Source organism: Sarcophilus harrisii, chromosome 2 (genome assembly GCF_902635505.1).
Source record: "Sarcophilus harrisii chromosome 2, mSarHar1.11, whole genome shotgun sequence".
Taxonomy (NCBI): Eukaryota; Metazoa; Chordata; class Mammalia; order Dasyuromorphia; family Dasyuridae; genus Sarcophilus; species Sarcophilus harrisii.
Window position 1 is genome coordinate 419,122,374 of NC_045427.1, and position 15,815 is coordinate 419,138,188.

The 15,815-nt window shown below is 35.8% G+C and overlaps 1 protein-coding gene across 1 annotated transcript in view; it reads left to right on the forward strand.

Annotated features, from left to right (window-relative positions):
- The window catches only part of FLT4 (fms related receptor tyrosine kinase 4), a 111,373-nt gene that overhangs the window by 35,264 nt on the left and 60,294 nt on the right, over positions 1–15,815 (forward strand). The window contains exon 2 of the mRNA XM_031953816.1: positions 14,081–14,177. Within this exon, the coding sequence (XP_031809676.1) occupies positions 14,081–14,177 (97 nt within the window). The remainder of the gene's footprint in view (positions 1–14,080; positions 14,178–15,815) is intronic.

Below are 15,815 nucleotides of genomic sequence, written 5' to 3' on the forward strand. Positions count from 1 at the left end.
ATTGTTTTCATTGTATAAATTATTCTCATCCTGCTCACTTTACTCTGCATCAGTTCATAAAGATCTTCACAGTTTCTCCTGAAATTGTCCATTTCATCATTTTTAAGGAACAATAATATTTTTTTATATTCATATGCTAGCATTTGCTCAACCATTCTTCAATAAGACACCCCTTTAGTTGTCAATTTTTGGCTACCACAAAAAGAATTGCTATAAATATTTTTTGCTCATATATATCATTTTCCGCTTTCTTTGATCTCTTTGTGGTATAGACCTAATAGTAGTGAAACTGGGTCAAAGGATATACATAGTTTGGTAACTTTCTGGGCATGGTTCCAAATTGCTTTCCAGAATGGCCAGACTCACTCACAACTCCATCAACAACGCATTAAAGGTCTAATTTCCTACAGCCCCTCCAGCATTTGTCATTTTCCTCTTTTGTCATCTTTGCCAATAGAATAGGTGTCAGACAGAACTCAAAGAGCATTTTTTTTCATATGACTGTTGATAACTTGGTTTTTTTCCTTTGAAAACTGCCTATTCATATCCTTTGACCATTTTCCTATTTGGAAATGGCTCCAGGATTTATAATGTTTTTCAAATACTGTTTTCTAAGAGGGTGATGTGGCCTTGACTGGCACATTTTGAGAACTGTTCTCTCCACTCTGGTACCACTCAATGTAAAGCCTATGCCATAGGATCAGAGAAATGGAAAACTCCCCCCTTTCCTCACGACATAGGCATAAATCTCAGCCCTCTTCCCACCATTTTTTAAAATTTATCAATGCTTTTTTTAAAAAAATTCAGTGCTGTCCCTTACAAATATTATTGCTCCTGTAGCCAGGAGTTTGCTTATAAATACTTAACAACCACTTCTCTGGGGAAAAAAATGCATATCATACATATTCTTAAGTTTAATCCGAATGCCCATCACTTTTAAAAATCATGACTATCAACAAAACAATAAATGAAGTCTTGACTTGTAGCATTTGCTGATTTCCAAGGTGTAAATGCTCACACTAAAAATTTAACAACTGGGCAATGAGATGGCCTAATAAGAATTCCAGGTCAGGAGTCATGGAGATTCATCTTTGTTGAGTTCAAATCTGTCCTCAAATCCTTACTATCTATGTGACACTTGGCAAATTGTTTCACATCCTTATCTGTAAAATGAGATGGAAAAAGGAAATGGCAAACCATTTCGATATCTTTCCTGAGAAAATCCCAAATGGAATTACAAAGAGCTGGACACAACTAAAATGACTGAACAACAGTAAAACTTGGTAGCAAATATGAGCTAACTCCAACACATCCCTGCCTGTTATCCCCCCCTACCTCAACTCCCGTAATCTTCCCTTGTTCCAAAGTAATGCAGTGAAAGAGAACCAACACATTGGCCAGATGGGTCTGATTTCAGACCTGTAGTCTGCCACCTTTCTTCCAGGTGATTTTTTATCAACAATAACCTTCAGATAACTTTGACACTTAATTGATCAGCTTTCTGATGTCTTTCTTTTTTTCTATAAAGCTTTTTATTTTCACAATACATGCACAGTTTTCTCTTTTTTCTTTTTTTAAATATGTTAAAGTATAAATTAAATACAATATAAGTATACATGTCCAAACAGTTATTTTGCTGTACAAAAAGAATCGGACTTTGAAATAGTGTACTATTAGCCTGTGAAGGAAATAAAAAATACAGGCGGACAAAAATAGAGGAATTGGAAATTCTGTGTAATGGTTCATAGTCATCTCCCAGTGTTCTTTCGTTGGGTGTAGTTGGTTCAGTTCATTACTGCTCTATTGGAACTGATTTGGTTCTTCTCATTGTTGAAGTAGGTCACATCCATAAGAATTGATCATCATATAGTATTGCTGTTGAAGTATATAATGATCTCCTGGTTCTGCTCATTTCACTTAGCATCAGTTCATGCAAGTCTCTCCAGGCCTTTCTGAAATCATCCTGTTGGTCATTTCTTACTGAACAATAATATTCCATAATATTCATTTACCACAATTTATTCAACCATTCTCCAGTTGATGGGCATCCACTCAGTTTCCAGTTTTGCAGATAGTTTTCAATATTCACCCTTGCAAAACTATGTTCCAAATTTTTTTTCTTCATCTTTTCCCCACTACTGTCTCCCCTAGATGGAATGTAATCCAATATATGTTAAATATGTGCAATTCTTCTATACATATTTCCACAATTATCATGGTGCACAAGAAAAATCAGATCAAAAAGAAAACAAAATGCAAGGAAACAACAACAACAAAATGAAAGTACTATATTGTGATCCACACTCAGACTTCATAGTCTGCTCTCTGGATATAGATGGCTCTCTTCATCACAAAACCATTGAGACTGGCCTAAATCAACTCACTGATGAAAAGAGTCATGTCCATTTCTGATGTCTTTCAATGCTATTATAGTCATCATGTAATTTTTTTTTTTGATTCTTTTACTTCACTCTTATCACTTCATAAAGGTCTCTTTGGACTCTTCATGCTCAGATTGCTGATGATTCAGTAATCTTTTATTACCTTCACAACCTAGTTTGTTCAACCATTTCCCAATATTTGGACACATTTTATTTCTTATTCTCTGCTATAACACACACACACACACACACACACACACACACACACACAGTGGTGTTATAAATATGTTTGCACTTACGTTTTTCTTTCTATCATTAATCTCCCCAGGATGTATGGCCAATTGAGATATCAGGGTCAAAGTCTGCCTAACATTTCTTTAGATTTCTCAGCATCTGGGTATTTGCACTAGTACCTATTGAATGAAAGGTTGAGGGGTGGAGGTGGGGAGGGAGAGCTGGAGAAGCATCAGAGATTCTGGAAACATCATGGCTTCATGTGAAAGAGGAACTTATTATGCTTGGTTCAAAATAACAGAACTAAAGCCATAGAGGGAAATTATAGGAAGGTAGATTTTTACTAGTTATGGGATAAATTTCTCAACAAATTAAAGTTTTCCAGCAATGGAGTGGGCTACTTTTGTAAAGTAGTAAGTTCTCTGTCTCTGGAAGAATATGAGCAAAAACTGGACAATTCTGTCAGGGAGGATATAGAGGATAATTTTGTACTGGGTACAAGGTTGGATTTCATGTCTAATTCATTTCGAACTTTTATTAAATATCTACTCTATTCACTATCCTGTGCTAGAGCTGGGGATATGAAGGTGGAAAATTACATAGCCCCTACTCTCAGGGACTCACAATCTAATAGAAAAAATATAAAATATGCTCAAATAAGTATAATACAAGATAGAAGGTGATAAGGGCAAAGGAGAAGCAGTCAATCAACAAGCATTTAGTAAGCACTCACTCTTTTCTAGACATTATACTAATTTCTAGGAATACAAAGAATAAGCAAAAACAATTCAAGCAAAATGCTCCGAGAAATTTAAGAATAAAGATATCTCTTTCAGCAAATTGGTATCCAGGAAAGTTAATCTATACAGACAGAGAGATCCCTGTAGGTTGCATATGATCATAGTTTGCAAATATAATGTTATTTGTGTTTTATTGTATTTTTATTTATTTTCTAAAAAATATTCTCCAATTGCATTTTAATTTGGTTCAGGTCCATACTGGGGAGCTTGACACCTGATAGAGAGCTTAGATGAGAATGGATGAGCTTTCCAAGAACTCTGAAGGAAGACAAGAACTTCAACAGACAGAATTATGGAAGGCTTGTCTTCTAGGCTTGAGGAGCAAACCAATTCCATCTATGATCTGAAAAATAAGTTTAGAAGAACAGCCAATAGTCTAACTTGGCTTACTGTATAAAGAAGACTTATGTGAAATAAGACTGCAAAGATAGATTGGAACCAGTTTGTGAATAGATGTAAATGTCAGTCTCAGAAGTTTGTATTTGGTAGTGTAAGCAAAAGGGAGCCTTAGTATTTCAGTGAATGTGTGATGTCATCCTTCTAACAGCACCAATTGAAATCCATCCACGCCTTTTCATCCTGTGTGACTTGTCCATTTCCTCCCATAAATCCGCCACTGGGGGCCCACCCAGTGTGCTAATCCTTTCCGCCAGATCTCTTCAATATTGTATGAAATCCAATGGAGTACACAGTCATCCACTAGTTTTCCCTTACCCTTGTGATGGAGCTGTCTCACCTCCTTTTCTGGGAATGCATTTCCTTGATGTTATTTTCTGTTATTCGTCCCACCCAAATTTGTTTGGGAGGATGGAGTATGTTACCAACTACAGTCTTTCTCATGAGAAGGGAGAAGTGCTAGACCTAACCATGTGCCCTGCCACCAGATCATAAGGACTATTAGATTTTTAACATTTTCCTCTGCTCTAAATCCCCTGGACCACCAGATCTTTCCACCTTCTTCCCAGCTAAACCCTTCATATATATATATATTGTCCCCACAATTGGAATGTGAGTTCTTTGAGATAAGGGAATATCTTATTTGATTGTTCATTTGTATCCCTAACACTTAGCAAAATGCTTTGCATGTATTAAGTACTCAATAGATGCTTTTCATTCCAATGGAAATACTATACTTCTGCTTCTGTATTGACTTTTAATGAAAAAGTTTTTCACCCCCCAAATTAAAATGTTGCAGTTTGAATTCTCCAGAAATTGTGGCATCTATCTTATATCCATACAACAATACATACATACATATAAACACACATACATAATCCATCCATCCATCCTCACTTGAAGACTGTTGATAATTTTTTTAATGGTCTTTGTTTCAGGGAGAATGTTTGGGTCTCTAAAAGCATGTATCATTTCCCAAAGGCAAGCCAGCCAATCTTCCCTTCCCCTTCTATGTTTTAGGAAGATTATTCTGACATTATTTTCCTTGTTGGAGGAATTGAAGAAGAAAGAGTTGGGAGGAAAATAGGCTTACAGTAATCTAGGTGTGAAGGAAAAAGCACTGAATTAGTTGCTATGGTCATATGAATGGAGAGAAGGGATTGGTTGGTGGGTTGTTGTCTTTGATCTTGAAGAGGACCAAAATGACATCACTATATGAGTCGAGTTGCAGTATGTCTAACTGTGGCTGATCAGACCAGTATAAGCTCAGAAAGTTCCACCACAGGTCAGACACAAATAGTCCATATGAATATTTGTACTGGCTTCTCTAATTTTATGCATCTTGAATTTCTTTTGAACTAATTCAATTCTACCTTGCTCACAGAGCATAGCACCTTCTTTTTTTTATTATAGCTTTTTATTTACAAGATATATGCATGGGTAATTTTTCAGCATTGACATTTGCAAAACCTTTTGTTCCAATTTTTCCCCTTTTTCCCCCCATCTCCTCCCCCAGATGGCAGATAGACCAATATATGTTAAATATGTTAAAGTATAAGTTAAATACAATATATGTATACATATCCATAGTTATTTTGTTGCACAAGAAGAGTCAGACTTTGAAATAATATACAATTAAACTGTGAAGGAAATAAAAAAATAGCACCTTCTTTTGATGAGGGCACGCCATATGGGGCAGTTTTGTGCCAGTGTCTTCCATGTCATACAACTGATGAGAGAAGAGAACAGATGGAAGACATGGGAAAGTTATTTTGACTTGGACTTGGTAATTGATTGGATGAAGAACTTAAAGGGGAGAGAGGCATCAAAGAGAATTCAAAGTTTTGAATTTGAGAGATTGGAAGGTTATTAGTACTATTAGTACTATGAACCACAATAGGAAAGTTGGGTGAAAGGAGCTCTTTGGAGCAAAGAGCATGAGTCTAGTTTTTGATATAATGATTATAAGATAATCTAAATATCAGTGGAGAATTGGAGTTTAGGGAGAAATTGAGATTGGATTTACAGATTTTAAAACCTTCTCTAAAGAGATAATAGTAGAAACAATGGGAGGAAATAATGATTGAAGAAGATGTTTAGAGAAAAGAGAAAGGTACATAGAAGAGAGCCTTCCATATTATTCATGAAAGAGGATAAAGAACCAGCTAAAGAAGTGGAGGCTTCTTGAAAGATGGGAGAATAGGTTGGTAAATTTCAGTTTCTCTAGATTTCCCCACAAACAGAACAAATTTACACCTCAGGGTGAATATAGATTGGTGAAAAACCAAGAAGACTTGAGGAGAACAGGGGTCCTCCAGATACCAACCAAGAAGATCTGAAGAAAGACTCCAGGCTGGGGATTAACCAGAGTGAAGTGCAAACACCTTTAGGCTAGCTCAGCAGAGAAACCAAGTGAGGAGCCCTGGGCCTAGCTAGGTGTGGCTGGAACCTCAGCAGGAACCACAGAAACTTTCACTTCTAGGGTAGCTGAGGAGCGGAGGGGATGGGGGTCTGAGTCCCAGAAGACAGAGTGAAACTTAGGTCATTAGGAATGCCAGACCCAGCTGTTTGTACTGCAGAAATGCAGCCCTGAGTGAGAAGGAACCAGCACCCAGTGAGTGCAGAAGCAGTGGGGCAGGGTAGCTGCTGGCGGTTGGCACTTGCATGAGATTAAAGTTCTTAGTTTGGGGTTCCTAGTCAGAGGGAAGAGTTGAAGTGAAGCTAGAGGCAATATCCCCCCACCCCATAATTAGAGGTGCTTTTATATACTTATATCTCTTATTTAAAAAAATAAATGAATCAGCAAAGAAAGAACCGAGTCATAGAAACTTACTATGGGAATAGGAAAGACCGGGGTTCATCTTCAGCGGAGGATACTGAAGTAAAAAGAGATTCTTCTACTCCAAAGAGTAACTTGAAATAGCTCCCTGCCCAGAGAGAATTTATAGAACTCTAAAAAGAATTTAAAAATCAAATAAGAAAAAAATAGGAAAAACTAAAATAAATAAAAACCATTCAAGAAAAACAAGATTATGAAAAAAAAAAGTTTACCAACTAACTCTTTGAAATTAGAATTGGGCTGAGGAAGCCAGTGAAGCTATAAGAGACCAAGAAATAACAAAATAATATAAAGAATGAAAAAACAGAATAGAATGAAAAATATCTTATAAGAAAAACTACAGATCTTGTTCTTTAAGAAACAATCAGTAGGATGATTTCAGAAAGGGCCAAAGAAACTTACATAAATTAAAGCTAAGTGAAGTAAGTAGAACAAAAAGAACATTGTACATAGCAACAAGATTATGTGATAATTAATTCTGATGGACTTGGCTCTTTTCAACAATGAGATGGTTCAGGCCAATTCCAATAGACTTGCAATGGAGAAAGCCACCTGCATCCAGAAAAAGGACTGTGGGAACTGAATATGGATCACAACATAGTATTTTTATCTTTTTGGTTCTTATTTTCTTGCTTTTTCCCTCTTTTCCTTTTTTTCCTTTCTGATCTGATTTTTCTTGTACAGTATGATAAATGTGGAAATATGTATAGAAGAATTGCACACATTTAACGTGTATCGGATTACTTGCTATATAGAGGAGGAGGTAGGGGGAATGCAAAGTTTTGCAAGGGTGAATACTGAAAACTATCTTTGCATATAAAATAAAAAGCTATTAAAAAAAGAAAGAAAAACCTAGAAAATAGATCAAGAAAAGAAGATATAAGAATAATTAGAATACCTGAAAACTGTGATCAAAAAAAGAACCTTGATATAATAATGCAAGAAATAATCCAAGAAAATTATCCTGGAATGATAGAACATGAAGGGAAAATAGAAATAGAAAAATTTCATTGATCACCACTTCAAAGAAATCCTTTGTGGAAAACACATAAAAATGTTATTGTCATATTTCAAAATTCCCAGATCAAAGAGAAAATTTTGCAAGAAACAAGCAAACAAACAGAAAACAATTCAGATACTCTGGAGCTACAATTAGAATTGTACAAGACTTAGCAGCAGCCACAATAAAAGACTGGAATCTATATACCAGCAATCAAAAAAAAAAAAACAGGCTTGGGTCAAAAATATTTTATCCAGCAAAATTATCCATAATATTGAACGAAAAAAAGGACATTCAATGAACTTGGAAATTTTCAGAACTTTCTTTCAATCAAACTCAAACTCAATAGAAAATTTAGTATATAAGAGCCAGTATCGAAGATCAATTTCAAGAGACTTAACATGGGCAAATTGTTTAGGTTTTTTACATGGAAACGGATATACCATATGTGTAAGATTGACATCAGCAATTGGGTAGCTCAAAAGAAAGATTGAGGTAGAGATGAGTATGATCTGACTCTACAAAGCAAAGCCACCTAGAAAAAGGTAAAAATAGTAATTATGTTTACAAATGAGGTGCAGAGGAAGAATAAATACAGAGGCATTAGAGTGGGGAGGAGGGCTCATAGTTCTGAAAATCTACTCACATAAGGAATGGGTTAAATAGACAATATTATATCTATATCTACATCTAATCTATCTATCTGTTTGTACCATGAAGGATATAGCACCCTCCAAAATCTATAAAGAAATAAGGGATTAGGGATGGGCAGAGGGGGAAACAGAGAGTGAGGGAAGAAGCAAGGGAGGGAATCCATGGGTGGGAGAAAATTAAGTAATAGCAAGGCAAATTAAAGAGCAAAATCAAAGCAGAAGAATTAACAGGGATCAGAAAGAAGAGCTATACACAAATATTACAACAAGGATCAGGAATAGAGTTTATTAGAAAAAAATATGGCTAGTAATCATTGATTTTAGATAAAGGTAAACTTAAAGATTCAATCAAGAGATGGTAGGCATAGTAATATTGTTTTAGATGCATGTTTACATATGGGTAAATGCATGTGTGTATGCATATATATACACATATACATGTGTGTGAATAGATGTGGATATGTATGCATGTTTCTCTATGTATTTGTATATTTAAATATGTGTATATGTGAGTGGGTCTGTGGGTGGGTGTGAATATATGTGTGTGTGTATAGCATTTGGGGGGGGTAAGTGTGAATGCATATATATATATATATATATACTTACATATATATATGTGTGTGTGTGTGTGTGTGTGTGTGTGTGTGTGTGTATATATATATATACATAAATATATCTTTGCTTAACTATAACCTGCTTGGGGGAGGTAGGGAGAATGAAAGTGAGAAAAAGAATAAAGTAAAAAAAATGTGCCTAGCAGAGAACAAAAGAACAACCTAAAGGAAGCAAAGAAAAGATGTATACTCATAATTTCTTCTACTATTCTATATCCTTTCTTTTTTTAGCATTCATTTTTAAAAAAACAGAATAATAAAAAAAAATAAAAACAAAAAAGGAATGCAAAACAAAATAAAACAAAACAAAACAGAACAGAACATTGGCATGTGCCCAGCAGAATATCAGGGAGGATTCAAAATATGTAACAATAAATTACCAGTTCAAGAAAGGATATATAGTAGTAGAAGAAATTATATTCATGAGTGTCTCTTTTCTTTACTTCCTTGTAACTTGTTCTTTTGTTCTTTGCAGAACAACTTTTTTATTTTATTTTTTCCCCTTTCATCCCCCCAATCAGGCTATAATTAAGCAAGGATATATTTATATATGCATATATAGATACACACACACACACATACACCCCTTTCCTATTCCTGCTAACTCTTCTGTTTTAATTCTGCTCCTTAGCTTGCCTTGCTATTACTTAATCTCTTCCCACCCTTGGATTCCTCCCTTGTCTTCTTCCCCCACCCTTTGCTTCCCCCTCTGACCATTCCTCCCCACTTATTTCAATTAAAGCTTTTTATTTTCAAAATATATACATAGATAATTTTCAACATTCACCCTTACAAAACCTTGTGCTCAATTTTTCCCTTCCTTATCCCCACTCCCTTTCCTAGATGACAAGTTATCCATTATATGTTAAACATATATTGTAATTCTTCATACATATTTCCACACATATCATGCTGCACAAGAAAAATCAGATCAAAAGGGAAAAACAAGAAAGAAAACAAAATGCAAGCAAACAACAACAAAAAGAGTGAAAATACTATGTTGTGGCTCACATTGTTCCCACTATCTGCTCTCTGAGTGAAGATGGCTTTTTTCGTCACAAAGCAATTGGAACTGGCTTGAATCATCTTATTCTTGATGAAAGCCATGTCCATCAGAAATGATCATCATATAATCTTGTTGTTGCCGTGTACAATGATCTTCTGGTTCTGCTCATTTCATTTAGCATCAGTTCATCTAAGTCTCTCCAGGCCTCTTTGAAATCATCCTACTGATCATTTATTATAGAAAAATGATATTCCATAACATTCACATACCATAATGTATCCATTCTCCAACTGATGGACATCTACTCACTTATTTCTTTATAGATTTTTGAGGCAAGTGGGATTAAGTGACTAGCCTAGGGTCATATAGCTAGGAAGTAGTAAGTGTCTGAAATCAAATTTGAACTCAGGTCCTCCTGACTTCAGGGCTGGTACTCTATCCACAATGCCATCTAGCTGCCCTTATATATTCTTTCTTGAACTGTAATTTACTGTTACATATTTTGAATGCTCCCTGATGTTCTGCTGGGCACATAACAATGTTCTGTTCTGTTTTGTTTATCTTTTTTTTCTATTTTTTTAATAAAATAAAAAATAAAAGAGCTGTTGTTACACATTCACCATAAAAAAGAATCAGCAAAAGAAACTGAGCATGGTCAGAAAAGGATGTATATGAGAAGAAAACAGTGTCACAGAAACTAGGTAAAAGAAGAGAATCTAAAGTAGGAGGTAGTCAACAGTATAAGAAGTTGCAGAAATAAACAAGAATTAAAAATGAGAAAAATCAGAATGAAAAGACCAGCAGACTAAGGTTTTAAGAGGTCAGTAATAACCTTGAAGAATGTTTCAGTAGAATGATGAGATGGACTGCAGATTGCACAAAGGGAGAGAGTTAAAAAAGAGAGGGGAGATAAGAACAGGAATAGAAAGGAAAGCAGGAAAGGAAGGAAGGAAGGAAGGAAGGAAGGAAGGAAGGAAGGAAGGAAGGAAGGAAGGAAGGAAGGAAGGAAGGGAAAAAGGAAAGAAAAGAGGGAGGGAGGGAAAAAAAGAAAGAAAGAAGAAAAAATGATAAGATAAATTAGAAAGTTTCCATGCAACTCTGAAAGCCTAATTCTGTCACTCTGGGTGTGGGGATTGAGGAGTACTCAGGAAAGTTATAAAGACCAAAAAAAAAAAAAAAAAAGCAGGTGTTCAGGTGACCAGTGAGTTGATAGCCACATCATTCTGAAAGTGGTAGCTGAGGTTAACAACAGCATGGTTCCAAATGTCAGTATTGTGACATGTTGATGTCTATCCATCAGTCCTGCTGACCTGGGAGTTCACTGAGAGGTGATGCTTAGCCTATTCCTGCATGCCCTCAGGGGTGTCCCACCTTCCCCCAGAGCTGGACAGGAAAGGGCTGAACAGATCTGTCTCTTCTCACAGATGTCAGTCACTCATTGTCATGTCCATTATCATTACCTACTGAGCTCCTAGAGAAGCAGGAGGATCTCTAGGGGTCAGATATCAGCAACTGGGTTTAGGAAGTCAGTTTTATAATTGGAATATGGGGTCAGTTTGTGGGTTATTAGTCTGTCTGAGAGATAGTGAGAAGGGCATAGAGAGTACAGCTTATGAGTTAGAAAGAGTTGGGTTTGAACTCTGGCTCAGATACTGTTTGATCTTAGACAAGTCACTCATTTACTCCATTTTCCCATCTGTAAAATGGAAATGATAATGATATCTATATCTCAGATTTATTTTGTGGATGTCAAAGCACATAAAATAAAAATTTTACAACCATTGTTTCTGATAAAGGCCTGATTTCTAAAATATAGAGAGAATTGACTCAAATTTATAAGAATACAGACCATTCCCCAAATTGATAAATGGTCCAAGGATATGAATAGGCAATTTTCAGGTGAAGAAATTAAAGCCATTTCTAATCATATGAAAAAATGCACTAAATTACTAAATTACTAAAATACACATTAAAACAACCCTAAGGTCCAACTTCATATTTCTCAAATTGGCTAAGATAACAGGAGAAGATAATAATGAATGTTGAAGAGGATGAGAGAAAACTGGGACACTAATACATTGTTGGTGGAATTGTGAACTGATCCAACCATTCTGGAAAGAGATTAGAAACTATACCCAAAGTGTTATAGAACTGTGTATATCCATTGATCCAGCTGTGCCTGTATCTCAAAGAGATCATTAAAAAAAGGAAAAAGAATCTACATGTACAAAAACGTAGCTCTTTTTGTAGTGGCAAGGAACTGCAAATTGAGTGGATGCCCATCAGTTGGGGAATAGCTGAATAAGTTATAGTCTATTAATGTAATGGAATATTATTGTTCTGTAAGAACTGATGAAGAGGCTGATTTCAGAAAAGCCTGGAAAGACTTATATGAACTGATGCCAAGTGAAATGAGCAAAATAAAGAGAACACTATATACAGTAACAACAAGATTATGTGACAATCAACTGTGATGGTCTTGGCTCTTTTTGACAATGAGGTGATTCAAGGCAATTTCAATAGACTTATGGAAAGGGACTATCTATGTCTAGAGAGAGAGAGAGAAAACTATGGAGACTGAACGTGAATCAAAGCATAGTATTTCCACCTTTGTTTTTTGTTGTTTGTTTGTATTTTTTCTTTTCTCTTTTTTTCCCTTTTGATCTGATTTTTCTTGAGAAGCATGACAAATACAGAAATATGTTTAGAAGAAATACACATATTTAACCTATATCAGATTGTTTGCTGTCTTGGGTAGGGTAGAGGGAAGGAGAGAGGGAGAAAGATTTGGAACACAAGATTTTGCAAAAGTGAATGTTGAAAACTGTCTTTGCATGTACTTGGAAAAGTAAAATACTATTAACAATTTTTAAAGCATATAAAATATAGAAATGGCTTTCATGGCCTTATAACTATGTAATTATCAGCTATCCTCATCATTATCACCATCATTACCTTTGTGTGAAATTGAGCCATCCCTTCTTTTTTTTGTGAGGCAATTGGAATTAAGTTACTTGCTCAGAGTCACATAGCTAGTAGGTGGTTAAGTGTCTGAGAGCAGATTTGAACCTAGGTCTTCCAGACACCAAGGATGGTGCTCTATCTATTTTGTGCCGCCAACTTTACTTCTTTAGCACTAAATGAGCAGGAGTCTTTTGAAAAAGTAAATGAGGTAGGCAGCTACTTGGTGCCATAGCAAGAGCACCACCTGGAATTAGGAGGATCTGAGTTCAAACGTGACCTCAACCACATACTAGCTGTATGATCCTGGGCAAGTCATTTAACCCTGGTGACCTGAAAAAATAAAAAGTAGCTGTGATACTGCCCAACCACTATGTGTACCTCTATGAATGAGCAGGAATGGATACCATCTCTGAGGTTCAGATTTCAGTTTTGCCATTACTAGTTGTATGACTTTGGGCATGTCATTTATGTTTTCAAACCCATATTTTCATTCATTAAATTAGGGAAGAAATAGTGTTATAAAGTGAATAGAACTTTCTTGAAGTTAAGAAAGTCCTGGATTCAGGTCCCGCCTTTAGCATATAATTGCTAAGTGACCCTTAAAATACTGGGCAACTCTTTAAGAAAATGATTTTCAGATCTGCAGCCATGAGTGAGAATGGGTAAAGGTAGAGAGATACCCTAAACTGATGAAATCATAGGTTCTTACCAAGACCTGCTCCCCTCCCCTGCAAAATTAGGGAAGTAGACGAAATTATTGGTGTCATATTCAAAAACAGTGACTACTAAATCAAAAGCAAGGATGTCTACATTCCACAGATTTTCTTAGTTTTATTATTATTTTATTAGCAACATTTTATATTTTTATTTATTTTGTTAAATATTTACCAATTACTTTTTTTTTTTTTGGCTGAGGCAATTGGGAATAAGTGACTTGCCTAGGATCACACAGCTAGGAAGTGTTAAGTATCTACGGCTAGTTTGAACTCAGATCCTCTTGACTTCAGGGCTGGTGCTCCACTAATTACATTTTAAGCTGGTGTAAACCACACTCAATATTTGACACCTTTAAACTAAATGATATTCTAGATTCTTCCCAATCTAAATATCATGAAGTTATGCTCTCTCACTGTGAGCCTCAAACTGATCCTCCTTTTCTCCTTTTTCCATCTCCTCCCACCCCTCACTTCTAGGCCTTGTCAGCACCTATTCTATGACTCCTCCAACCTTGAACATCACAGAAGAAGAGTACGTGATTGACATCCAGGATACTCTGGCCATCACCTGCAGGTAAATACTCTCCCATGAGCTCCAGCCCTGCCATCCTCACCATTTCCTATCTCTTTGAAGAAGTAAGATTGGATATCCCTGAGGGGAAAGTGCTTGGGAACCTTGAGGCATGGGAAAGGGTAAACCTAGAACTGAGCTTCAGAGGTAAGATTAGTGTTAGTATGATCTCAGGCAGAGATGAGCTTTTGGACCTCCTGGAAGAGTATATCTCAGTTCCTCTGGCTATCTCCTCAGAGAAATATTCCATCCTCTTGTCTTCCAGGGAAATGGCTCCTACTCAGCTAGCTACCATTTATCAATCCCAATCCCCATTCCTGACTCCCTGCTGGATGATATAGTGACTCTTTTCCTCACACATAATTAAAATTACTTCTGCTAAAGAGAAAAGAAGTTGGGATGAGACTAACAGAGAAAACTGTAAAGTGGCCACTGTTACTCTCTGTACTGAAGAACAGAGAAAAACAAGAGTTCTCTTCCCTCTATGGTAGTGAAAGCCTTGGGAGTAAACTTCTTAGATGCCCTATAGTGGCACCCCACCAACCTCCCTCTTTTGGATTCTTTTCTTGCTTATAGTCCTTAAGCATTTCAGTGCCACCTGTAAGTTAATGTCTAATCAATACAATCCCCATTCAGTTCTACACAAGACCTTTCCTGATCACTCTCCTAGCTGTTGGTGCCTTTCCCTCAAAAATATCTTTTATTATTTTGTATAGACACATATATCTATATGTGTTTTATATTCACTTCCTTTCCCCCTCATAGAATGTAAACTCCTGTCTTTGTATGTCCCAAGCTTAGTATAGTGTCTGGCACATATTATTCACTTAATCAATGTTTGCAAATTGATTATTGCATTGATTTTTCATGGTTAGCTATCTTTCAGAAAGAAAGTCCTTCCCCCAATGAATCATTCATTCAGCAAATATTTACTGCGCACCAGAGTAGAAGAGACAAAAAGTAAAGAAAATATGATCTCTCTACCCAGGGAATTCTCAGGGAAGATATGGCATAGACATAGACAAATATAAATTATTATTCAATAAACCTTGTTAAGCACCTATTGGGAGATCCACCAACCTTGAAACTTTAACAAAGTAGGATTAGTGAAGGGGGTAGTTAAGATGGAGGATAATAGCAGAGATACAGAAATCACAAAGAAAACAAAACTTTCTGATCCTGAAGGGAAATTTTTCAGAGGGGAAAGAAGAAAAAAGAACTAGAATCAATGGGGATGCCTTAGATAGCCTCTTAGACAAGTAGATATAGGCTGAACAAAGTGTGGCATATAAATACAATGGAATATTATGTCATAGAAAAAGACAGAGACAATTTCTGAGGATCCTGATAAAATGAACTGACTCAAGGTAACAAATGGAACCAGGAGACTTAATTTATACAAGGACAACAACATTATAAAGAAATACATCTTTTAATTGTATAAATATGTATGCCTATTTTGATTTTAACATATATTTTTACCATATTTAACATATATTGGATTATATGTTATCTAGAGGAGGGGGTGGGAAGAAGGAGGGGAAATTGGAATACAAGGTTTTTTAACAATCAGTGTTGAAAAAATTATCCTTGCATAAGTTTTGAAAATAAAAAAAGAAATACATCTTTGAAAGATTTAAG